This window comes from Taudactylus pleione, unplaced genomic scaffold, assembly GCF_031769625.1.
Source record: "Taudactylus pleione unplaced genomic scaffold, aTauple2 ptg000507l, whole genome shotgun sequence".
In the NCBI taxonomy this organism is placed as follows: Eukaryota; Metazoa; Chordata; class Amphibia; order Anura; family Myobatrachidae; genus Taudactylus; species Taudactylus pleione.
Genome location: NW_028284909.1, coordinates 1,290,501 through 1,316,608, shown reverse-complemented (window position 1 = coordinate 1,316,608; position 26,108 = coordinate 1,290,501). Strand labels below are relative to the sequence as shown.

General features: G+C 44.5%; 2 protein-coding genes across 13 annotated transcripts in view; one reads left to right on the top strand and one right to left on the bottom strand.

Moving 5' to 3' along the window:
- Nucleotides 1-20,556, top strand: part of LOC148501669 (G protein-coupled receptor 4-like) — an 84,105-nt gene extending 63,549 nt beyond the window's left edge. For 7 of the 12 annotated variants that reach the window (XM_088450124.1, XM_088450126.1, XM_088450127.1 and 4 more), the window contains one exon: nucleotides 1,716-3,468. In XM_088450124.1, coding sequence (XP_088306250.1) covers nucleotides 1,716-2,787 — 1,072 coding nt within the window. In that variant the 3' untranslated portion in view covers nucleotides 2,788-3,468. Of the gene's footprint in view, nucleotides 1-1,715; nucleotides 3,469-19,010 lie in introns of those variants that run through there. The other 5 variants (XM_088450128.1, XM_088450130.1, XM_088450135.1 and 2 more) reach the window with 1 other exon arrangement.
- A 2,386-nt stretch (nucleotides 20,557-22,942) lies between these two features.
- SPTBN4 (spectrin beta, non-erythrocytic 4) overlaps nucleotides 22,943-26,108 on the bottom strand; it is a 172,915-nt gene continuing 169,749 nt past the window's right edge. The window contains exon 38 of the mRNA XM_088450123.1: nucleotides 22,943-23,911. Coding sequence (XP_088306249.1) covers nucleotides 23,750-23,911 — 162 coding nt within the window. The 3' untranslated portion in view covers nucleotides 22,943-23,749. The remainder of the gene's footprint in view (nucleotides 23,912-26,108) is intronic.

Here is a 26,108-nt window from a genome sequence, read left to right as displayed (position 1 = left end):
CGTAAATAATCGTGGCAGTACCGCAATTGTTAATACTTAGACCTGTAAATCTATACATACTACTAAAGTCTTAAAACTACCAGGAGAATATGGCTCAAATCGCGCAAAATTCCACATCCAGGAAATTGCCGTTGATGTTGCTCCATATGACTGAACCAGAAAATCTGGATTTTTTGCTTTTTAATGTTCCACCTCTTCAACGTCCCTCTTTGTAAATCCCATAAATGACACTTTGTTTCGTATCTAATTTAGAGGATTAGTCAGGGACTTTTAACTATGCCCCCTGGACTGCAGTAAGTTTATTGGCTATAGGGGCAAGGTCAGCGTCACTATATAGCTTTCAGGGATTAGGCCATTGCCAGCTAGTTTAGCTTCCTTGTCATCTAGCAGCAGAAATGCCACTCTGAACCCTGCAGCCTGCCTCTGTAGACGCTATTACATAAGGAATGGTTCTGTTTGAGATGCACGTATATATTGCATTGTAGTAGAGTCTACTGCAGTCATAGTTCCTCTGTAAATACAGTAGATCCATAATACAAGACTTAATATTTGCGTGGTGGCCCTGGACGCAGCAGCTGATAGCGGGTGAGGAAATGAGGCACTTGAAGAGGCTTTATGCTCGGGTTGGAAAATTCCGGATCGTTTAGGACTCAATGAAGCAGACTATCATATATTTATTCTCTCACTCAGACAAAGCAACCAAACCATTGGAGAGACTGGCTGGTATTGTCCCTGGCAGAGGAGTCTGCTATGGGACTGTGGTACAATTACAATGAGCTCCCTTTAGTGTCGTGTCTGTGAGAACTTTATCGCAGATGTTGTGGAATCTCTGTGGAATGGGATCATTTCAGACTTATCTAAAAATTGCACTTTTAAAAAACTGGTTTCTTTTTTTTTTTTTTTTTTTAACTCCAAGCCCCTTGATAAACTCCAAAAGATTAATTAATTAATTGAAGTACTAATTTGGCTAAATACAGTATAACCGCATACTTAACACCTCTGTTAGCAACATGAGTGAAGTACAATGGACGCCCGCATACACACATTCAGCCCTCCAGTGCACAGGTTAGACATTGGTACCTTTCCCTCCTGGTCATTGTCACAGGGTACATTTACTAAGCGCTGTTACCATATTTTCCTTTAGCTGATTAACTTAACTAACTAAATTCTAATTTATGAAATAAGAACATGACTTCACCTTGTATTCTAATCTATGCTTATAGAGGCTGCCGTGACAGGAGATTAATATGATCATGTCTGACCCCCATATAATGGCCTGATAGAAGCCTGTCATACATTATCTGTAGTTTTCCACCTCATCAGTTTTTCTGGTGTTTACCACTTGTGCTAGGAAAGTGCTGTAATCCTCAACGCCGCCACAGATCAGCAGACAGTATAAGGTATATAGGGGCATATGTATCAAAGCTTGATGTGAGATAAAATTGTTAAATATATATCACCAACCAATCCGCTCCAAACTATCATTTCTTAAACACAGCCTGCAAAATGTAAGTTAGAAGCTGATTGGTTGGTGATATATATATCTCACAATTTTATCTCACATCAAGCTATGATTCATATGTTCCTGTGTGTGTGTGTGTGTGTGTGTGTGTGTGTGTGTGTGTGTGTGTGTGTGTTGTATACAAATACCACAAGCAGTGGAGAAATGGTGACTGAATGGGACCGATCTGATTGTTTTTGATGTCCTTTGCTAGGATACCCTGCTGGACTGACCTCTACAGTGCGACTATGTGTAACGAAACTGTGTCGTGCCCGTTTCCAGACAAATATGAAGCCATCCTCTTCCCCATCATCTACAGCAGCGTCTTCATTGTCGGGCTACTGGGCAACCTAACTGCAGCCGGAGTTGTTGTTCAGCTGATCAGGAAGAAGAACATCTTGGGCGTCTATCTGGCCAACCTCTGCGTCTCTGACCTCATGTACATTTTCACTCTACCCATCTGGATAATCTACACCGCCAAGGAGGACTGGGTCTTCGGTAATCTCTGCTGTAAGATTGTGGGCTTCTTCTTCAATGCCAATCTGTACACCACTATTGCCTTCCTCAGTTGTATAGCCACAGACCGCTTCATCGCCACAGTGTTTCCTCTACGTTCAAGAGCCATTCGGAGCATGAGGAAGGCGCTGGTGACTAGTTTGGTGGTTTGGCTGCTGATCCTCGGATCTCACGCTTATTTCTTGAGCAGAAATGATCTGTTCACCTCTAGCCAAAATGTGGAGCTCTGCTATGAGAAGTATCCCATGGCGCAGTGGATGGCTCACCTGAATTATTTCCGAATCTTTGTGGTCTTTCTCATCCCGCTTGTACTCTTTCTCTTCTCCTACGGCTCTGTCATCCGAGTTATTCACAATACGCCCACCTTGGAAACCGAGCATAAGAGGAGGATCACTGGCCTCCTCCTCACCATGACCACCATCTTTGTCATCTGTTACCTCCCTTACCATGTGGTTCTCTTTATCCGTTCGTATGTGAGTGACTACAACTACTGCACCTGTGAGATTGAGAAGCTTGTCCGCCCGGCGTACCGCATCTCCTTTGCCCTCACCAGTATCAGCAGTGCCCTGGATCCGTTCATTAATATTTTTGTTAGCGACGGGGTGAAGCGGGACCTGATTGCGGCTCTCAAAGCTATCTGGGTTTATTTGCTGCAGCGGGGGAAAACAAACAAAAGCAAAATGAGGTGCCTTAACTTTGTGTGTGATGAGGCGTCAAAGAACAAGGGTCTTTTGTGCACACACCAAACCAACATACAGACCAGAATGTAGGTGGCAGCACCGGGTCCGGGTCTATGTTGGCAGAGGGAGGGCGTGGAGGAGGTAATGCATATCTGTGCCAGTGATATCTTCATCTTCTGACTTTAGAAAATGATGAACAAAAATGGAGGTTTTGAGTAGAGGGTCACGCTTAGAGGCCTCTTACTGCCATTGGTCCCAAGAAACCAGATCTGAAACTTAAAGACGGATAATTGCTGGACTGCTTACCTTCAGCAATGGCGGATATTTATCATTATGTGAACTGGACCTCTATCTAATGGAGACTACACTGAGAAAATAGAATGCAGAGTTCTAGTTGCTGTGAAGAATGTCTGCCCTATACCCCTGTCTGGGACGGAGTATCTGTATTCAGTGTTAGGTTTATATCTGAAATACACAGAGATCCCAGATACCAGGGACCTTACAATGCAGGAAATCAAGGCTGTCCATTGTCAAGATTGCTTCTCCTGTAACAAGGGCCACAGTCGGGGACCACACTTGTATTGAAATTTTGCATATGTATATTTTTGTGTTATTTATTTAATGGTGTTAACTGTCTAATTTTGTCCTTTTTTGCAGTCTTTCATTTTTTTCATTAAGTTATGATGAACTCCTAAAGTAGCAGTATTAAGTAGGCTGGGAACATTATTTTTGTCCTCTACACCTCCTGAAATAAACTCAATTTTGTATTAATTTCTGGATTACTTATGTATCAAGTCAAAAGGCTGGGGGGGAAGGGGGGTAAAAAACCCATCATGTTTAACTGGTATCAGAGGCCACGGTTATGGTCCAAACTATTAATTTAGTTCTCTTCAAAGTACAACCAATCCTAAAATACAGGTTACTGTGCAAAGGGACTGTTAGGGGGTCTGTTCATTATCACTTCATTTCTACAAAAGCAGGTGAAAATGAAAATTTTCATCTGCTTTTGTAGAAATTACGTTTTTCGGGACTTTCTTCAAAAAGGTAAAGCAGGAGATATCACAGATATCACCAACTTACCTTCCTCTGGCGAAATGGCCTGCAGTCCCCGTACACTAGTATCACAGATATCACCTACTTACCTTCCTCTTGTGGAATGACCTGCAGTTCCCCATACACTAGTATCACAGATATCACCTACTTACCTTCCTCTGGTGGAATGGCCTGCAGTCCCCATACACTAGTATCACAGATATCACCTACTTACCTTCCTCTTGTGGAATGCCCTGCAGTCCCCATACACTAGTATCACAGATATCACCTACTTACCTTCCTCTGGTGGAATGGCCTGCAGTCCCCATACACTAGTTTCACAGATATCACCTACTTACCTTCCTCTGGCGGAATGGCCTGCAGTCCCCATACACATATTACATAATATACATATACATAATATACATATATTATTTTCGGAGGTTCACTGTGAGAGCAACTCGCTCCTTCCGCCAGACGCCAGGGAATTTCTGCGCCTGTATGAACTCTAGTTCATACGGGCACACTAGAACAGCTGAGTCAGACTTTGCAGCAGTGGCGGATTTCACCTAGGGTCTGCAACTGCCCTGGCTACACTGTGTGACTGGAGGTGGCTTCCCATTGGAAGCCCCACCAGCCAGTCACGCAAAGGACAGGCAGTCCCAGGAGGAAGTCTCTCCCCCTGGTACTGCCAGTCCGGGCTGCGATTAGCAGAGAGCTGCTCTGCCTTTCAGGCAGCCCTTCACGGCTTTTAGGGGTTGCAAGCAGTGCAGTTCCTATTACCAGTGTCATGCGTGGTGCTACCGCCATACCTGCGCTGGTCCCGGCGCCTACCAGATCCATTGCGCAGGCGCCGGGACCTGGCAGGCCAGACCAGCAGCAGCGGCAGCCCCCCTTAGGAGCAGTGAAAAGTTTTGGGGAGGCAGCTGATTTTTGGATCAGCTGTCTCCATGCCGGAGCTATAATGAATTGCTCCGGCGCTCTCTGCAAGTTGAAATGTTGATTATCGGGGTCCGCTCGGACCCCGATAATTAACATAATGAATAGAGCCCTAAGTAATGAAATATAAATTTGTGTTTCAGAAATGTATCAGGACTGTACATACTGTATGTAATAACAAGTGGTGATCGTGGGGGATGATATAAACACTATGCACACCAGACTTCCTGTCTTTTTCAAAGGTCACTGCAGGGACCATTTCAATCGCAAAATAGCTTCATTGTGTTACCAAGCCACTGAGTTCCATGCCGAATACAGGGGGAGATGTATCTAGCAGTGTAGAAATTGCCCATAGCAACCAATCAAGTTCAAGGTAGCATTTAGTAATTACAGGTGAAGCTCATTGGTTGCTCTGGGCAACTTCACTCTTTACACTGTTTATACATCTCCCCCCATTTTGCCAAATTGTATCTCAATTTCTATCAAGCTATGAAAACTTTTATAGAATAAACATAATATATTTAAATATTTTGAGCTGCCTTCAAAACGCTAAACCACCAAGTTGTGTGGCCATTTGTGTTGGCATGGATCAATAAGAAGCTATTATGGCTGTGGAACTGGTGGACTATCGTATTGAGGTGCACCACGGGTCACAATGGATTCTCACTTTCATAGGTGCCCACTGGATGATATGCGGACTATAGATCTACATGAAAAAGGTCGACAATGACTAGATAGACACCAGATGTTAGACATATACAAATGGTCGACATGAAAATGGTCGGCACACAAATTGTTGACCCCCTTTTTTTATTTTTGCTAGGGTTAGGCACCTTACCCCGACGCTTGGGGTTAGGCACCTTACCCCGACGCTTGGGGTTAGGCACCTTACCCCGACGCTTAGGGTTAGGCACCTTACCCCGACGCTTGGGGTTAGGCACCTTACCCCGACGCTTGGGGTTAGGCACCTTACCCCGACGCTTGGGGTTAGGCACCTTACCCCGACGCTTGGGGTTAGGCACCTTACCCCGACGCTTGGGGTTAGGCACCTTACCCCGACGCTTGGGGTTAGGCAGTTACCGGAGGGTAAGGCATTAGAAGGTACGGTTAGGGTCAGACACCTACCCCTATAGTTGGGGTTAGGCAGACACTGGCCTTGGCATGCCCATCACCGTTCCCTTCTCTGCCCCGAAGTGGCGGCAGCAGCAGCATGTCAGTATTGCTGTGGCTTTGAGGGGGGGGCGGCTACTGCGACGCAGACCTGCACATGCGCAGTACCGATCATGCTGCAGCAGATCACCGTACAGCTCTGAATCAGGCCCATAGTCCGATAACACGGGTATTTTTATGCACACAATCCTAAATCTTTAAATGAAACCCAATAAATAAAACTAATAAAAAGGTAAAACACTACATGTAACACTGTATACACGAGGGCCATACTGTGAGGTTTATAGTATTTCTGTTTTGAAAATGAATAAAGTAGAAACCTACAAATAGGAGGCGCTACCCAAAGTCAGTACATGTGTATGTAAATATAGAAAAAAAAAACTATTGAACCATAGGTAAAAAAGCAATAAATGTATATATTATATGCACAGATATATGCTGCCGTATGACCTGGGTAGTCACCCCAGGAAGATACTATAAAAAAGGAGGCTAAGGGGGTCATTCAGACCCGCTCGTGAGCGTCAGGACGCTCGCAAGCGGTTCGATGTTCCCCACTGCGCATGCGCACGACGGAGGGAGCTCCGTCGTGCGCATGCGCGAGACCCGGGGAGCGACGGGCTTTCCATCGCTCCGGGTCTCGCACCAAAGGGGGCGTGCTGTCGATGTTGATTGACAGCACGTCCCCTTTGGTGGGCGTGCCGGGGGCGTGCCTGCCAGACGGAGGCGTTCCCATGGGAACGCCTACCGTCTGAAGCCGGCCCCACTGACATCACTAGTGATATCAGTGGGAGTGATTTTGTCTCTGATAGAGCCAAAATCACTCCAGGGCTTGTGGCAGGGAGACCCTACTGCAGGGTCTCCGTCGCAAGTCCGATGGTCGCGATGGTCAAGACCATCGCGACCATCTTTTTGGCCGCTCGCATATGCTGTGGGTGGTCGCCCACGGCTATACGAGCGGCCAGGAGGCAGCTCCATTTTCATGGAGGAGGACCCTGATTCAGAGCGAGCACTCTGGTCAGAGCGTTCGGCTCTGAATCAGGCCCTAAATTCATTAGACTGAACGGCACTTAAGCTACAAATCTATAATAACATTAATGTTACCAAATGTATGTGCATATGAAACAGAGTATACTATTACAAAATGAATAAAAAAAACCGTGTGAGTATCCTTTTAAGAAATAATAAAGACATTTATTAAGCACACTGTGCAATCTTAAAAAAAAATAATAAAAGTACATATAAATGTCATAAGACTAGTAATTACACTTATTGATCATGTGTATATAGGGTATATATCTATATAATCCTCCAGAGGAAAGGACCAATTTCGCAATCTCAAATCATTGTATATTAGTTGAATATAGGATCCATATAGCATATATAGTTACCGGATACCACTCAGTCACTTAGGTTAGAGGTAACAATGGGCCTGATTCAGCAATCAACGCACGGGTGTAGACGCACGCAATTGGTCGATGGGTTTCCTTTGCGCATGCGCGAACCGGCCAGTGCGATGGAGTATGCGTATGCAGGGAGTCCGCAGCCCCAGGGACAAGTGATTGACAGGACGTGCCATTTGTGGGTAGTGACAGGGAGGTGGTCGGGCAAACGCAGGCGTGCCTGTGCGTTTGGACGGCGTTTCAGGGGCGTGCATAATTAAGCTCTTGCGGCGGCAGACGCAGCCTGAGGTCTGGTTGCATAAAGGAAGTCTCGCTATGTCTGCGGGAAGGTCTCGGCAACCACTATTGTGCGTATTGGTCCGATGGTTCTCGATGTTTCCGCTGTCAGGAAATGGCGTCAGGCCCACCATCAGGGGACGTCTCATTTTTTATACGCCACTCTGGAACCAACTGTCTTTGGGAGTTTATTACAGCCAAGGGACTGCACAGGCTGCAGGTTATTATTACCCTGCTGGACATTGTTACTTCTGACCTAGTGTTCCTTCTAAGCGACTGAGGACCTGATTCAGCAAGGACTGCAATTGCAAAGCTGCACGCTGGTTATAGATATGATGTATGCACGCAGGCTATAGATATGATGTATGCACACAGGCAGCTTTGCAGTTGCGATCCTTGCAATTATGGTAATGCAGCAGGAGGCATCCGCCTCCTGCTGCATTACGTATCCAAGCTGCGTTGTCCAACACAGCATCGGATATTCTGCGGACCATCGGCCAGCTGTCGCAGATTAGAGTAAGAGGCCAGGAAATCTCCATCAGGAAATGGAGGGCATCGCCGCCCCCAAACGGCAGTAGACTGTCAATCACTGACCGTCTGCTGCCAGCCTTCATGCGGGCTCGCAGACCTGTTCTGCACATGCGCAGAACAGGTCTGGTGTCTGCGCAGATTCCCGAACATCAGGAATCTGCGTTCAGCAGTGCAGCACTGCTGAATTATGCCCTGAGTGGTAACCGGTAACTATATACGCTATATGGATCCTATATTCTACTAATATACAATACAGTATAATATACGATTTGAGATTGCAAAATTGGTCCTTTCCTCTGGTGGATTATATAGATATATACCCTATACCAGAGGTTCACAAACACTGTCCTCAAGGCTCCCCAACAGTCCAGGTTTTGGAGATATCCATGGTTTGACTTAATTAGTACCTCAGTCAGTTTGATTTAACCACCTGTGCTCATCCATGGATATCTCTAAAACCTGAACTGTTGGGGAGCCTAGACGACCGCATTTGGGAACCTCTGTCCTATACATATGATCAGTATTTGTTTTGTGTTGTCATTTTTATTGTAAGTCCCTGTCTGTTTCTAGTCTAGGAAGATCTTCCACATACAGGGTCCCAACTACTCCTACAAACTCCAGTATGGTCCAGAAGGAGGCAACAACCATCCTTTCCAAAAGTGCAAAACATGCTCCTGACACAACACAGTGCAGGTGTCTGAGGGGGCAACACAGTGCTGGTGTCTGAGGGGGCAACACAGTGCTGGTGTCTGAGGGGGCAAACACAGTGCTGGTGTCTGAGGGGGCAAACACAGTGCTGGTGTCTGAGGGGGCAAACACAGTGCTGGTGTCTGAGGGGGCAAACACAGTGCTGGTGTCTGAGGGGGCAAACACAGTGCTGGTGTCTGAGGGGGCAAACACAGTGCTGGTGTCTGAGGGGGCAAACACAGTGCTGGTGTCTGAGGGGGCAAACACAGTGCTGGTGTCTGAGGGGGCAAACACAGTGCTGGTGTCTGAGGGGGCAACACAGTGCTGGTGTCTGAGGGGGCTGGGCTAAATGTAGCATCCTCAGCAGCTAGGGGTTAAGAATATACCTACATGCAGAAATGAGGTTGGGATGTGGTTATTTAAATTAAACTGGTGGAATAAACACATTTAGGGACATGATCCGTGCTTATTGGGGGGCCAGAGAACATTTCATGCCTTGCAGTGCGCGAACCACATTCATACACACAAAAGGGATATTGTAATATAGACAGCCCCAGAACACCCTAACGATCATGACTGATTTATGAAGCTAAACCGAGCAGTATTGTAAGAGAAAAATAGAAATGTTTAGTAAATATACCCCCAATCCGCTTTATTTCTTTAAAGTGCGGGTTGTTGGAAGTTGAGTTGTTGCCCATAGCAACCAATCAGATTCTAAAAAAAAAACATAAAACAATGTTTAAGCGCTTTTAAGATTAAGTGGTTGTTTCTGTGAAGCCAAGAAACTGCGGGAATGGTGATGAATAGATGGATTCCTCCTCCCTGTTCTCTTACTGCTGCTGTCAATATCCTCTTTACACTGATACCTCTGGTCTTTGTGCTCTCTGATGTGCTGGAGCAGGACACACTGAAAGGAGTCGGCATGTGGGTTTGGTTGTCCTTGGAGGTTATGCGGGAGGTGTTTCCCTTCCTTGCTGGTGTTACCAGTCTCTGTGCTCTCCTGTGATCGGGAGCCAGGAGAGCTGGATACTGTCAGCTTGGAGTTCACTGGGCCTGATTCAGAGCCGGTCGCTATTTGTGGTCGTTCGTTCAGAAAAAAGGGGTGGCTATTCAAATGAACCAATCGCTCTTTGCGGTCTGTTCACGCCTCTATGTCTGAACGAGCGAACAAAACTTGCGGTCGTTTTTTGGATAACTACGCCCCCTGGTCGCTCGCATCCTACGTCATGTCCCTATTTATTAGATTAATCGAGTACATCGACCAGCGTATGAACTGCTCACTATTCTTGTGGTTCGTTTTTCCCTACCACAAATTTGCGAGCAGTTCTGACTATAAAATAACCCAGTGACGTGGTCAATGACGCTGCTGTATTAATTATGCACACCCATAAAACACCCGTTTTGACCTTTAAGCACGCCTGCTTTCTGATCTCCACTCCCCATTTTCAAGCACCTTCCACTGTTACCACCCACATACGCCTCCTCCTGTCACTCATATTAGCAGGCATTCGCTATTTAGCGAACAAACGATTTTCGGCCGCACTGACTGGTTCGCGCATGCGTATTACGATCCGTACGCATGCGCAGTTGGGCAAACATCGCTCGGAACGAACGAGCGGCCGCTTACGAGCGGCTCTGAATCAGGCCCACAGTCCACAGTGCTGGTTAGCTTCCATGCACGTTTCATACAATGAGTACTTTTTCAAGGATATTGAGTGATTATCGTACTGTTTAATTGGTGTTTATTTTGTCATCTTATTTCACTTTTTTATTTTTTTTCCCCTTGTAATGTCTGGTCTTTTATTTTGTATTCAGTTGACTGTTTCACTGTAATTTCTCCCTGTACAGCGCTATGGACACTTCAAGGCACAACTTAAATAAAAGATAATAATGGTCCTAAAGTAATAGTAGAAAGGACTCCGGAGTAACATTATTACTGCACCGTTGGCAACTTAATTTGCTCTGGCAACCCCACCAAAGCAAGGGCCTATTGCAATGTGACTAAGCAGACAAGTTGGCACCTGTTTAGCACGCCTAACCAGATCCCCTAATATTTGCACATCTGAAATTGGGACAAAATATATACTAGCAAAACGCCATCCAGACCCCACCAGAAATGCCCACTTTTGGGCAATTTCCACCCCTTTTTAGTAGCACACGAATCGGAACTGCCTTGCCAAAATGTAGACAGTTGGGAGGTATGCTCTAAGGTCTGTGCCTTACAATTTATTGAAAATGTAAAAATGTACAGTATACAGTATGTACAGAAAGATAAGGTTCCCTCCTAAGGCCCCATGATGTTTTCTGTAACCGTCTATTTTGAAATAACAGCCACTGTCTGAAGCCTGGACTTTCAGCCTATCCATTCACTTGGAACTAGTGATGTCCCGGAGGGGGATGCAGTCACAATACCGACCGCTGGGATTCCGGCGCTCAAAATGCTTGTGCCGGAATCTGGACACCTGTCAGAATCCCAGCACCGTAATTTCACAGGTAAGTAGTGGGGTTTAGGGGGAGGGTTAGGCACCAAGGGGGAGGGCTAGGTATAAGGTGCTGGGAGGGAGAGGTTAGGTTTAGGCAGAATCGGTATGTAATGCCGCCGGATCAAATACCGACATCGGCAGCCCGGTGGGTAGAAATCCCGATACCTCGAGGTAAGTACCCTAACCCTTTCTTAGGGGTGCCTAACCTCCCCCCTTGTGCCTAACCCTAACCTCCCCCCCCCCCCCCATGGGTGCCTAAACTTAACCCCCCTCCCCGCACCCTGAACCTAACCCTCCCGGGGGGGGGGGGTGGAGTGCCTGACCCTCTGACCCTAACCTCCCCCCTAGTGCCTAACCCCCACCCCCCCCCCATATCCCGAGCTAAGTGTATACTTACCCAGCAGAGAGGCCGATCGGTCATGCGTCGGGATTAACATAGTCGTCAGTGTTTCGATGCCTATGTTAAATCCCTTGCCGGGATTACTCTGTCGGGATTGAGACCGGCGGCCGCATAACTACATCGCAAAGGGTTTAGGGAGAGGGTTAGTATACTGACCGACAGATGTCGGTATCCTAACCCTGTCGGGATGCCAGTGTCCGGATTCTGAACGCCGAGATCCCGGCCGTCGGCATCCCGTACCCAACCCGGATTACTTTGTATCTCAGTTCCCAGAGAATGAGAAGCTGCTTTCATGCTTTAGCGAGGCTACTAGATCTTACTGAATATTTATATGCTGCATTTCATGAATATAGAGGTTTGTGGTGTATTACTAATCAGCTGCTTTTTTAAAGCTACTGCTGCTGGCAGTACTGGCTGTGGGATTAAAAAAGGCCAATAATCTAAAATGCACAACACTCCTCCTGGTTTTGCGTTTAGTATTATTGCCCTTTTTTTAATTCCTGCAGCCAGAGCCACCAAGAAGCAGCAACTTTTCAAGTGTATATAGCCTACTCCATGGTTTGTGTTCTGGGTATTACACTGAATGCCACTCCACCTGGCTCAGTCCTCCACCACTGTACTAGGTGTCAGAGTACAAACAAATGAACAGAGAGGAAATAGCTGTAGAGCAGGAAGTTTCATCTGTTGACCATTACATTGATTATTTAGTGTGAAGTCTGGAGCTGGTGACAGTGGGAGTGTGAGCTCAGGGTTGTATAACCGGGCAATGCTTCCCCTGAGTGTTACCTCTGGCAGGTGCGCGTACTTTATAATCTGCCTGTATATACTTTATTATTCCTTTTTGCCCAGCTGAGAAATTGCTTCCAACTGAGCTTAAAAAATTAGTATAATTTCATGTAATTTTGTTTTCTTCATATAGTTACATAGTAGCATATTGCAGTCAGCCAGAGCCTGTGTTTCCAGTGTTTAACATAAAACATTTTATCAGTAGACGTTTCTGTGCAAGATTTATTGTTAACTATGCGCATGATTCATTACAGATCGCTATTCCGATCGCAGCTGCGATTACGCACGCAGGTCCATGGCGAAAATATGCTAATGACTGCAATCGCAAAGCTATTATAGAGACGTCCAGTACCACTTTTGCACATCCGTAATACTTTGCAATCCTGCGTATACATCAAGTAACATCGGCCCCTCACACACAATTACAGCAGCCCTGACCTTACTCAGAAATGACTAACCTCGTCGCACACAGTGAGTACTCAAGGTGCGTATGCCGTTGCAGTGGCTAATTTATGCTGCCCCTGTAACGGCGTTCAAACGTACCGACATGCCTGCGTTTTGCCGACCACCCCCAAACGCTCACTTCCTGTCAATCACTCTGCGATGGGTCTGCCTAGCCTCTGCGATTGCAGTCGAGCCTTTGCGCACTGTGATGCTTACGCAACAATCGGCCGTCCACGTGCGTAATCGCAAAAGCGATCCGTAATGAATCGGGCCCTTTATGCGGAAGGAAAAATTTACTTTTTTCTTTTATTAATCAAAATTATTTAGTGCATATTCTATATTTTCATTATAAATAATACAACCGTGATTTATACACTATAATCGTAATTGCAATATAGACTGAATATGGTTATAATCTACTATATACCCTCTTGGTTTGATCATTCTTGTATTTCCATTTTATATTTTTAATCCTCTTTTACAACTTATGAAAACTTATTATTTTACTAACAGGTCAAAATAACCTTTCCATCGTCTTCAGATCTGCTGGGGTGATGTAAAGGGCAGGGTGGGAGTGGATGAGGAGGGTTAGGATATTGTATGCCATAAAGCGAACACCAATAAAACGAACCTCAATAAACATTACATAAATATATAACTACAAAGTTTCTATAAGAGAACTGTGACTAGCGATGTAGAAAATACAAGTACGTTATGATTTGCAATATTGTGTATATTTATAGTACAAGTACAGTACTGTATGCAGTGACCCAGGTCAAGGTGACAGATCCCTAGAAGTTTGTTTCATGTAAGTAGTCTGTAATATCCCTTATGTCGACCGACCAAATCTGCACAGTTACTGCTTGTGGTGTTGGAGGGAAGGGGGGAGTTCAGTGTTATGATATCTATCTTTTCGTGTGTGTGTGTGTGTGTTTCATTTTCATTCTGTCTTTACAAGTGGGGAACTGAGATTGTATCCAACCAAGGGAAAAAGATGGGTCATCCCAAAAGGAGGAGAGAGCAGAATGAATAGTGGCTAAGTTACATTTTCTAAATCAATTGTCCCGAATTTAGACTGTGTCCAGCACCCAGGACAGCAGTTTGTATTTGGTGCAGGGTTCTTTGGACAGGCCCAGCAGTGCAGCTGGTGATTGGATGTTCTGTATATTGAATGCTTGTCCAGACTAACATCACTGGGAGCCCCAGCAGGTGACAGTTGCTTAGTTACAATGTTGGGTAAACATCTAATAGTCTGTTGTTGTAGAATGGAGGATTTATTTGCAACGTTTTACTTTACCAATCAAAATCATGAGGCCAGCGCTGTGTCTGATGGAAGGTCCCCGGGGAATGCTAACGTCTAAGGATAGCAACCAATATAGAAGCCGGCATGGTGCTTAATTGTCACAGTTCTGCTCGGCAAGGATGGAGGACTAAAACGGGACTAGCATAAGAAGTTGTCTGACAGGGATGTTTGAAGAATCATATACTCATTGTGATCACGTCTGTACTTTATTTGTATATCACCAAATTTGGTTGGTCGTTTGATTTTTTTTTTTTTAATTGTATAGAAGACCGCAAACTAGTAAGTGACCTTTTCAGAGTGATTTGTTTAGCTGCTTCCTACACTGCAGCGACAAAGTTTTATTCTATAATAAAAACACACAGAGCAACTTAAGTTGCCCATCCACTAGGCGATTAAACCTAGCGATTGTGTGATAACGACCGTCGTTATCGTTCAAACGCTTGGAAATTATCTGCAGATCGTGCAGTAAAATGCCCTAAACGACCAGCGATGTGCGATCCCGCCGGTCGTTTGCGTCGTCCTGTTTTGCCCGGAAATTAGTCGTTATTGGACACCGTCATCGTTCATGCATCGGTGCACGTTTTCAAAGCCGGAATGGCCAACATATATAGATTTAAATAAATATTTCAGCCCACTTTTATTAACTGCATTGAAAATCGTTGGTCTATGGTCTTTGGTGCAATCGTTCACAAATCGTTCATGCACGTGAACGATAACGATCATCAGGAATTGATGAACGATTTGTGAAGATTTTTCCAGGGACAAGTCTGCTAGTGGATGGGCAGCATTAACGATCAGACGATCATTGTCTGATCCTCCTGCATGTGCTGGATCGAACATCCAGCACATGCAGCAACGATCGCGGATCCCTATAGTAAACAGGCTAACATGGTTAATATCGTCCATGTTGGCCTGCATGCACGGGCGATGGTTGATATCTATATCGACCATTCGTGCCCGCGCATCAACCATCATTTGGTTGTTTGAAGGGGCCAGAAACAGGACGATATCGTTCATATCGTCCTGTTTAATCGTACCGTGTGTACGCAGCATTAGACTTCAACAAGACTGGACAATGTCCTGGATTCTATACCAAGGGCATTCCTCCATTTCCCCCAGCACTCTAATCTTACTCAGCCATTCTTAGTATACAATTCATTCATTGCCTGCTTTCTCATTCAGGACCTCATTCAGAGTCGGTCGTTGCGGCCGCACGGTCGTACGCCACTGATGTTTGCTAAACTGCGCATGCGTAAAATTCGCAGTGCGCGTGCGCAAACTAGCTATTACGATCAGAAATTGCTCTCTCCTTCAACTTGGCCAGGTCGTTGGTTTGAGTGACAGGATGAGGCGTTTGTGGGTGGTAACAGGGGAAGGTGCTCGTGAACGGGGGAGTGGAGATCCGAACGCAGGCGTGCCTGACTATGCAAACGGCGTTTTATGGGAGTGCATAATTAACTAAGTAGTGTCATGGCACATGTGACATGGGAGGTTTTTACACTGACTTGATCGTAGTGCTTAAGAGAGGGTATGGTCAACCTTAAGCTCTACGACCAGCTCCGATGGTCTCGATTAATCCTTATATGCCCGGAGATGACGTGTAATGGGAACGAGAAGGGGGCGTATTTTTAGTCTTACGGCCGCATCCTCCCCTCGCTCGTCCAGCTAACGATCCCATCTTAACGATGCAACTTGCGAGCGCTTCACTTGCATATCCGGCCCCCTTTTCCTTACAACCGTGCGGCCGCAACGACCGACTCTGAAAGAGGTCCTCAGTCCTGAAAGTGGCTTTTGGTCCTGAGACAATCCGTCTGATAAGTGGGTGGGATGTTGGACCTTAGTGCAATACAACTGGTAAATGACTGTGTACAAATGTGTCCACATACATCTAGCTTCCTTGCGCGGTAAACAGCCCGTCGAGTCGCACCATGCCGTGGCGCAACTCTGTAGTGCTGATTGTATTTCATGCAACTTTTTCCCTTTAAAATGCATCTTATTCCCCAAAGTGATGCAATAGGACGCATAAGCAGTTTCTGCCGATATGCGGAATGTCTATATTCTGTGTGTGACTGCGGCTGTATCTGCATGCAAAATGCTACGTTAGTGTCACAGCCGCTGACTCTATAACGTAACACTTCGCAATGCAAATACAGCCGCAGTCACACACACAATCTAGACATGCCGCATATTTTAATCAGCATAGGCTGCGTGTGTGTCCTATTTGCATTGCTTTGCGAATAAGATGCATTTTAAAGGAAAGTCGCACAAAAAATCGATTGGCGCTCACAATTTGTGTAACGTGACTTGTCGTGCATGGAGGACAGATGTTTGCGCGGTTAGCCGGGGATGGGGGTTAGGCACCCCCGGGGGGAGATTAGGGTTAGCCACCCCCCCTCCCCCTGGGAGGGTTAGGCTATTATGAGGAGGTGTTAGGCGCCCCCTGGTTAGGGAAGGCTGGGTAAGGCACCACTGGGGGTAGGTAAGGGTTAGGCACCATTAAGGGAGGATTAGGGGCGATTTTGGCGCCAGTATTACGCCTGTCGGCATCCCGCGTGCCGGGATGCTGACTACATTCCCATCTGTATAATGTAATTTCTTGAATTCTATTTCTCCTTTTTATATTTACTATATGAAACTAAAATAGTAAGATAACTACTGTGAATTGTAGTCAAGGAGACTTATACTGTACTCTTAAGGCCTGATTCATTACGAATCGCAACTGCGATTGCAATAGCGATTACGCACTCGGTCTCACTGTGATAGTATGCCATCACAGCACAGTCTTGCACACATCCATAATCCTTAGCAAGACTGCTAAACCATCAGTAACATCGAGTACCATCGCAGCCTCACGCACACTGGCACAAGCTCTGACCTTACTCAGGAATTACTAACTTCATTGCACACTATGAGTACACAAGCTGAGTAAGGCATCGCAGGGGATAATTTATGCACACCCATGCAACGACATTCTAACGCACTGGCACGCCTGCATTTCGCTGAAGCCCCGTCACCTCCCAAAAACAGTACTTACTGTGTCTCACTCTGCGATGGGTCTGCGTAGTCACCGCAGTGGCTGGTTCACGCACTGCGACGCATGCGCAGAATGCAACAATCGGCCGATTCCGTGCGTAATCACAGTTGCAATGAGCAGTGATTCAGGCCCTTAGACAATAAAAACGGGTTAAATCTCTAAAAGCGGGTATAGAGGAGCTGATGGCAGCTGTGTGGGGGTGACAGGAGTCTGAGCTGGACATTTTCTTTCTCCTAAGTATTACAGTTAAGGTGATTGTTGTTGACATTTTCCTTGTTTTGGGCGTAACTAATTTCTACATGTGGCTTAAATGAGCTTCGAAACAATGGAATGGTTCAATAATCCTATTTGGGTAACTGGAATATTTGCTTACCATTGTACTGTGTGTGTGTGTGTGTGTGTGGCTCCATGGTGCTATATAACATCCAATAGCAATCATACACAATTGGACTTCAGTTGTTGATTCCCCCCCCCGCCCTCTCTAAATACCCCCAACAATAATGCTTTTGTAGGTACACGCAATTAACAAACAATTGGTCAAATAGAAATCTAATTCGAGTTTTACAGTATTACTAAAATTCTGGAGCACATTTGGCCAGTGACTCCAATCTGTATGCAAGTGGTCATCAACCGGTTACAGCAGGGGTCTTCAACCTTGGCCCTCCAGCTGCTGTGGAACTACACATCCCAAGCATGCACTGCCATCGTTTTAGCATGCTGTTATATCAAAAAGGTGGGGGTGCATGCTGGGATGTGTAGTTCTACAGCAGCTGGAGGGCCAAGGTTGAAGACCTCTGGGTTACAGTGACCAAATACAATGATGTGGTTAAACTGAACACCACTGCCCTCTAGTGTGCAAATAAGCAACTTCAGTATATAAATTCTATCTTGCCATTTCATGGTTTGGCTGCAAATTCATGCTCAGATGTGTGACCTTTTAATTTAAACCAAACCTTAAATGCTTGTATACACATGACTACTTCTATATAAGAATCATCTGTTCATGAAAGTGTTAAATGATGATTTTATACTGACATAACGTTTCTACCGGGATTTGACAGTCTGGAAGGCGGTGGTCGGCATTTCGACCATTGGCTTCCTGACTGCATCCCATTTCGACCATCTACTGCTGCTGAGTATGAACCACCATGATGAAAGTTGCCAGTTTTGTGCAGCTAGTAAGTGTAACAGCTGTTCCGATATTTAAGGCACAGCTGGCAGTAGTTACTCTATGGAAGGCTGTATTGAATAAAACATGCTGGCGTTGGTACACACAGAATAAATGGTGGGCCTATAGCGAACATCTTCACGCTTCAGTCAATAGACATTTAATTTAATAAATATCGGTACAGCCCACAAAATAGCTGCCTCCAGTGTGCGCTGGTATCAGATGGACTTTAATCCGACAAGTTTTATATAAATGAGTTTGTGTGATACTTCTTGTTTTACTTTTTAAAGTACAGTAATTGCTGTTATATTTTTATGGGTTTTACATATTTAGCTGAAGCTTGATAGAAATTGCCTTGATTAGAAAAAGGTAGGTCAGATGCACTTTCACTGCTATTCAAAATTATTTTTGTGTTTAGTCAATGAAATATAGATCTCACCCACTCCAATGGGCTGAGGAGATTTGTAGAGTGAGCTTGTGCCACAGAGAGCTTGTCGCTTAGACTATTCTTTATATGGCGTGTTTCTCAATGCCAACATCCGCTGTCAGTCTGTGGTTTGGTATGCACAGCCCATTTATAAAGATTCTTACTTTAAAACACTTGCTTGCATTGTAAATCTAGCAGTTATGTATAAGTGACTGTGTTTATTTTATCATTAGGTTCAGAGTCCAGAACGATTCTTCCATGGCATGTGGCACGGTCTGCGACTACGCTGCAAGGTATGAGGCGACACTCTTCCCCATTATCTACGGACTGGTCTTTATTTTTGGACTGCTCGGGAACTTGGCAGCAATAGGTGTCATCTACCAACACGTGAAGCGAGGTAATGTGCTCGGAGTGTATCTGGCCAATCTCTGCGCCTCGGACCTCATGTACATATTCACGCTGCCGGTGTGGATTGTCTACACGGCTAAAGACGACTGGCTGTTTGGTGCCCTCAGTTGCAAGATTGTGGGCTTTTTCTTCAATGCTAACCTCTACACAACAATCGCTTTACTTAGCTGCATCGCTGCTGACCGCTTTGTAGCCACGGTCTTCCCCTTCCGGGCAAAGGTGTTACGGACGATGAGAGGCGCTATAATAGTCTGCGTTGTGGTCTGGCTGATCATTTTGGGGACACACGCTGTGTTCCTCGGGCGGGATGAGCTCTTCAACTCCAGCCAGAACGTCAAGCTTTGCTACGAAAAGTATCCAATGGAGCAATGGATGGCTCGAGTCAACTATTTCCGAATCTTTGTGGTCTTCCTCATTCCTCTGGTACTTCTAGTGGTCTCCTACTGTTCCGTTGTCAGAGTGGTTCACCGGAGTCGAGGCTTGGAGAAAGAACAGAAACGCAAGATCATTGGTCTCCTGCTGATTATGACAGCCATCTATGTCATCTGCTACCTTCCATACCATATTGTCCTCTTCATCCGCTCCTACATTAGTGACCGGAACATGTGCACCTGCGATATAGAGAATAAGGTGCGTCCTGCTTATCGAATCACCTTCTCCCTGACCAGCCTCAGCAGTGCCTTAGACCCTTTCATCAATATTTTCGTCAGTGAAAGCATTAAGCAAGATCTTCTAAAAGAGGTGAGGGCTGTATGGACTGGCTTCCGATCCCTTCGTCACCCACGGACCTCTCTCAGGCTGTCCTCTAGGATTAATGACTACAATACAGTGACAAACCAAATAGAACATAACCTCCTGGTGGAAAAAAAGGAAGAGACTGTGATTTGACTTGTAATGGTGACTTCTGGCCACTATTTGGTGGATAACCTGACTGTTCACACACTGGATGAAATGGCTCCAGTGTGTCCTGTAGTGGTTATATGACACTGCTCACCGATACCGATACATTTCCACTGTGTGTACTTTAGCGCTATAAGTGTCATGGCTGGTAGCCAAGAAAGAGAAACTCCACAGACCTACAATAACTTCCATCCTTTATTCCTCTGACAATTATAAATTCATACATCGCCTGTAAAACTCCTGAAAACTGAATTTTATTTAACCTGTTGAATGGAGCCCCATGGGAACATATGTTCTTACATATCAGTATCTTTTTGGAATAGCTGAATATCCTTTTAAAATTAAATGTACATTTGTCACTTTGTTTTATTTTTTTTAAATCCATCTTAGAAAACCATCTACATCGGCGGGAACAAAATCCATTGGGAGAGGACATTACCTACTCATGCAATAAAGTTCCTTTATAACCTATTGCATGCAGCCTCTTTAATAATCCTTGCACACATTGTGGCTGAAACACACAATAAATATATAAAATATATATATATATATATATATATATATATATATATATATATATATATTTATATATATATATATATATATATTTATATATATATTTAAGTGTGTGTTAGTGGTCTTTGCTGCTAATCATGGAGAGACCCCCTCACCATAGAGCACAGCAGCCATCTTACTCCCACAGCTGGTAAAGCACATTTGCTTATTCTTCTCCATTGAGCACAAGAATATCCATTCTGCATCTCACAATTTAGATAATCAAAAAAGACCAGCATGCTTTGTACTTCAGCCAATATGGCCGCCATTTATGTACCACAACTACACTTCTTCTAGCAGCAAGAGCTGTTTATCATAATAGTACATGCTTGCTAAAAGCCATTTTTCTGAAAGAGCCCTTAAAAAGGACAGACTAGTAAGGATTATAACTGGCCAGGGTTGCATGTTTCCTCTGGTTATATTCAAATGAAATTAAAGGGGTTTTCCATGTGTAAACTCAATTTTAGTAAATAACTTTCCTTATGTATTTATAGTACTTTGGTGGAACCCCCGCCAAGCAGGGTTTTAGCAGCATACCATTCCCTTTTTACAGCTACTCTTTTTTCCGTTTCAGGAGAGCTCCCATTGAGTGACGGTGGGCTTGATTCTGCATGGATCGCAGCTGGGTAATCGCACGCAATGCAGCTGCGAAAATATGCTAATGCCGCCACAGCTCAGCCAGCATAGAGACGCCCAGTGCTGCCTTCTTACAGCCGTAATACCTCGCAGTCCTGCGTATACATCGCTACCATCGACCTGTCCCGCACAATTACAGCAGGTCTGACCAGTCGCAAAAACTGCAAGTCTTGTCGCACGCAGTGAGTACACAAGCCGCTGCGTTGCAGTGGCTAATTTATGCACGCCCATGCAACGGCGTTCAAATGAACAATACACGCTTGCGTTTCTCCATCCACTCCCCCGTCATCACCCCCCAAATGCTCGCGGTCGGTCACTCACTCTGCGATGAATTCCTATATTATTATTATCTGTAAAGTGCTGCGGAATATGTGCGCTATATAAATAACTGATGTGTGTGCGTAATCGCGGTGCATGCGCATTGCTGAAAAATCGACCAATCTGGGTACGTAGTTGCAATTGTGTACGCTGCTGAATTAGTCCCTTATTGGCAGAGGTTCCACATACATTACTACATACAGTGAACGTCGGGACCACCACCACCACCAAAGTACTATTACTGGTAAGGGACTTTATTTAGTCAATTTGAGTTTTGTGTTTATTTTACGGTGGAAAGCGCCTTTCAACTAGAGAGAGATGGGGATTGTGTGCGCTTGCAGCGGTGACTGACACATGCAGCGACGCAATGCGCGTATGGAAACTGGGCACGTGCGGCAAAACAAATATGGACGTCTATTTGCCACCTACACTGTGGAGTTTTTGACCTGCATTCACGCAAATAATTGGTTCAGCTGTCAATTCACGAAGGCACACTAATGGCCCGGGCAATTTTGTAGGATGCACGAAAATTGTTTCTGCTTACAAAATAACAGCATATGTACAGTACCATAGTGATGTCTGGGAATCCTTGAGAATTAGCCGGCTCATGAATGTTGGTTCAGCCAACAAAATGGCTGCCTCTACTGTGTAGGTGAGAGGTGCACTGTAAGTATGATTAGCATGAGGTTCTAGCAAGATGGTAGAAAGGGCTGATTTCTGTCAGATAATGGCGGTCTCCTCAGGCATGCTACACTCAGATTTCCCTGTTCCAGTTACCAGACCTGGCTATGTATTATTCCTGTATAGGCACAGGAGTTTACATTACAAAATAATTCACAGAATATACAACTGGTGTTCTTTGCAGAAATTATAAATTATTGGATCAGTCCTGGTTGGGACACTGCAGTTTAGTAGGGGGGATTCCATGCGCTGCAGAAGAAACTGTTTGTTTTTAAAATAAAAAAATCTAAAAAATAAGCCAAAAACTGTCCTTGCTTTAGCTCCTGTGTGCTCTCTCTCTCTCCCCCCCATCTCTCAATTACTTGGGCTTTCTCCTGGATTTTGGTTCAGCCAGCAAACTGTCTGGGTACACTTTAAGGTAAACTTATTAATGTGCTTATTTAAAAAGAACTGGAAAATCAATCTCTCCCTCTAGCTGGTTGCTAGAGTTTATATCTATACCTATTAGCCCTGTAGTGGCTTGGCCTGAGGACATGGAACACTGAAAGCCATACGCTTGTCTTTCACTGAACGTGGATTCCAGTGATGAGACCCTCAGGAGATAGATGTTAGCGGTTCCTGGGCCAGTATTGCAGTACTGAAATGAGGGATACATTAGTGGCTCATATAGCTGCATAGCTTTACTGTATTTACCCTCATACCGTATATAATACAACATATGAAAACGATGACTGTTCTAACAAGGTTCACTGTCCTTGGTGACAGTTCTTCAGTTTACCCCAAAAACCCACAATTCTGTAGCAACCACTTAATTATACAATAGTGTGAAGAGTTCTGACGTGTCCTCTTGCCTTACTGCCATAGCAAATACAAAACTAGAACTCTCATCCTCTTCCCATAAAGGACGTCTGTGCTCTCACGTGGCCTCACAAGATCCTGATCTCAGAGGAGGGAAGAAAAAAAAATTCTGACTTTTTTTTTTTTTATATGTATATAAGCAAAGCTCTGAAGTTCTTTCCCCCTTAACCAGACGACGTGTGTCCCAGAGCTCGCCTGGATCTGAGAACCTGATTCCAAAGTATGTTCTACTAATGACGTAGGCCGCTTGCTACACGGTTATACAGTTTGGGCCATATATATATATGCATGTTCACCAGACTCTAAAAGAGCTAGATACATTAGAACCGCAGGGCCAGGATGGAGCCGAGAGGGAATGATGTAGGATGGAAGTTTTGGGATAAATTGTTAAACACTGTTATTTTTCTTTGTCGGGAAGGGAGTTAGGAAAACTATGTTCAGGAAATGCATAGACATCAAGATTCCATTTTTTTCTTTAACATGTATCAGAAGGCGCCTCGGGCCACCTGTAGAAGGTCTGGAAGGACTATCTCTTCAGGTGTTCCATCACATCCTGGCTCAGCCTGGAGGCAGAAGTAGTAAAGAAAGAGGGGCTTGTAAGTAGTTCCCATGTGTCTCACTTCTTACGGCCCCCTGCACTGGATCTACGATCAGACTCTCGTTTTATGTTGCCTTCATCTGTAGAGGAGGTAGTGAGGAGGGTCTGGCTCCATTTGGCGATCTCGGCATGTTCAGAGACACTGGTACCTATAGCAGTAATCCAGTTCTTCATCTCCTCCTGTGGGAAAAAAAGATACGTCCATTAAAGGAAAAGTGGATCTCTGGGTGGTGATTAAAGCACTGTCTTAGTGGGTGGGGATTGATACATATAGTCGACAGCTTTAAAAGGTCATAATACAAATGTAAAAAACTTTGAGTCTGCAAAAGTACCTTCATATATAACCTGCAAAAGTCTCGGCAGAAATTTAAGCAGAACATTTAGACATGAACCAAGGTATAGGCAGGACAATTACCAAAGTATTACAAACGCACTAAATTGGTGGTGCTCTCAGTGTTTTTGTAGATACAGAACAACAAAGGTTTGCACAGGCAGAAAGATAAAAAAGACTCTACCTGGGGCACTGTTAAATGTCAAAGTGTCATAAAAAATATTACTTTTTTATTTTTATACCCTAAAACCGTATATGAATATGCATATAAGTATTTAAACAAATGACGGAAAAAATATAACAATCCCTTGATACGTAATTAAATGGCAATTCCATATATTTCTCATTGGATGAAAGGTGTCACAAGAGCTGTGGTCCCAAAACATTATTTCAAAACCTTCTAATAGTCTGGTCCCAAATAGATTTAATATCTATATTTGATAGTCAGCGTGCACATGTAAACTCCACATAGATTAGTGAATCCTGGACCGTCATTACATAGGTTAATACACTTTAAGCATATAGTAAACTTTAGCTGATGGTGAATTGCATGCTTTTAGCCATTTTATGATTTATTTATTTTTTACTCAATTGCACATAAAAACTCACCAGAGATTAATAGGTCATAAACTGTCTTTATGCAGGTTCTTTCCACCAATTTGGTATACACTAGTTCATGGACTGTGTTCAGCGATACTACGAACAAATTTAATGGACTAGTTCCAAAAATGGATTATTATTTATGCTTTATAACATACACATATAAACTCCACACACATTGATGAATCCTGGACTATTATTCCATATGTTAATCCACTCAATTTAGCATGAAATACACTTTGGCTGATGTTCATCAGCATTCTTGGATTTTTTATGCAATTACACATATAAATAATACAGATTGATAGGTCATGAACTGTCATTACACAGGTTAATTCAACCAATTGGCATGTAATGGTTAATGAACAATATTCAGCGATAGTATAAATAAGTTTAATCGACTGTTCCCATAATATCTATGTTTGATAGTCAGTGTGCACATATAAACTCCACTCAGATTGAAACATTTCAGAATGTCTTTATTCTATCTCGCGTATGAAACTTTGTGTTGAGATGTTAGAATAGAACCAGGATTTTAAACCGTGCCTAGATCACTTCTGCTGTCGATGGTTTGTAAGCATAATTGCAAGTATTGAACCACGGATGAGAGCAATTTCTGCACAATCTGTACTGACTATCAAGAATCGATATTAATCCATTTTGGGACCAGACGATTAAAATTATTTATACAGATGTTTCCACATACAGCTCTCCTCCGTGCGCTACTAGTCGCGCCACACACAACGCGGGAGCTCTGTGTGACTTGGTAGCGCTGAGCGTCTTTTTACCTTCAAATGCATCTTATTCACACAGTGATGCGCATAGATAGCACAAGCAGCTTCTGCTGATTAAAATGATATGCAGCATGCCGATGTTCTCTGAGCGAGTACATGTGTATCATGTGAAACACTACGTTACAGTGTCAGCAGCTGTAACACTGTAACGTAGTGTTTAGCATGCAGCATGCCTATGTTCTGAATGCAACTGCGGGTGTATCTGCGCTACTGAGTTACGCCACAGCATGGCGTGACTAGTTGGTCTGTTTAACGCGCAAGGAGGCTAGATGTAGGAGGACCCATCTGTACGATCGCGGAATATTGTTCACCTGGGATTTTGTACACTGGTCCATCCCGGGTGTGACGCCTTTCAGACTGGTGGCCGGTCGCGGCTTATTCCTGGATCGATGACGTCCCTGCCATCATGTGCTTATCCGGAGCTTAGAGATGAGAGAATCTGCAAGCACCAGCTCTTCCTATGCTGTGAACAGGACCTGGGTCGCATCGACCCGGGTTACCCGTTCACACTGCACTGCAAGTCATGGAACGTGTATTCAATCCTGCTTGTTACCCAGGTTAAAATGTCTGGTCACTTGATCCAGGTTATTTCAACTGGGCCCCCGGGTTGCTACGCGTTCACATGCAAAAACCCAGGTCTCTGAATAGTCCA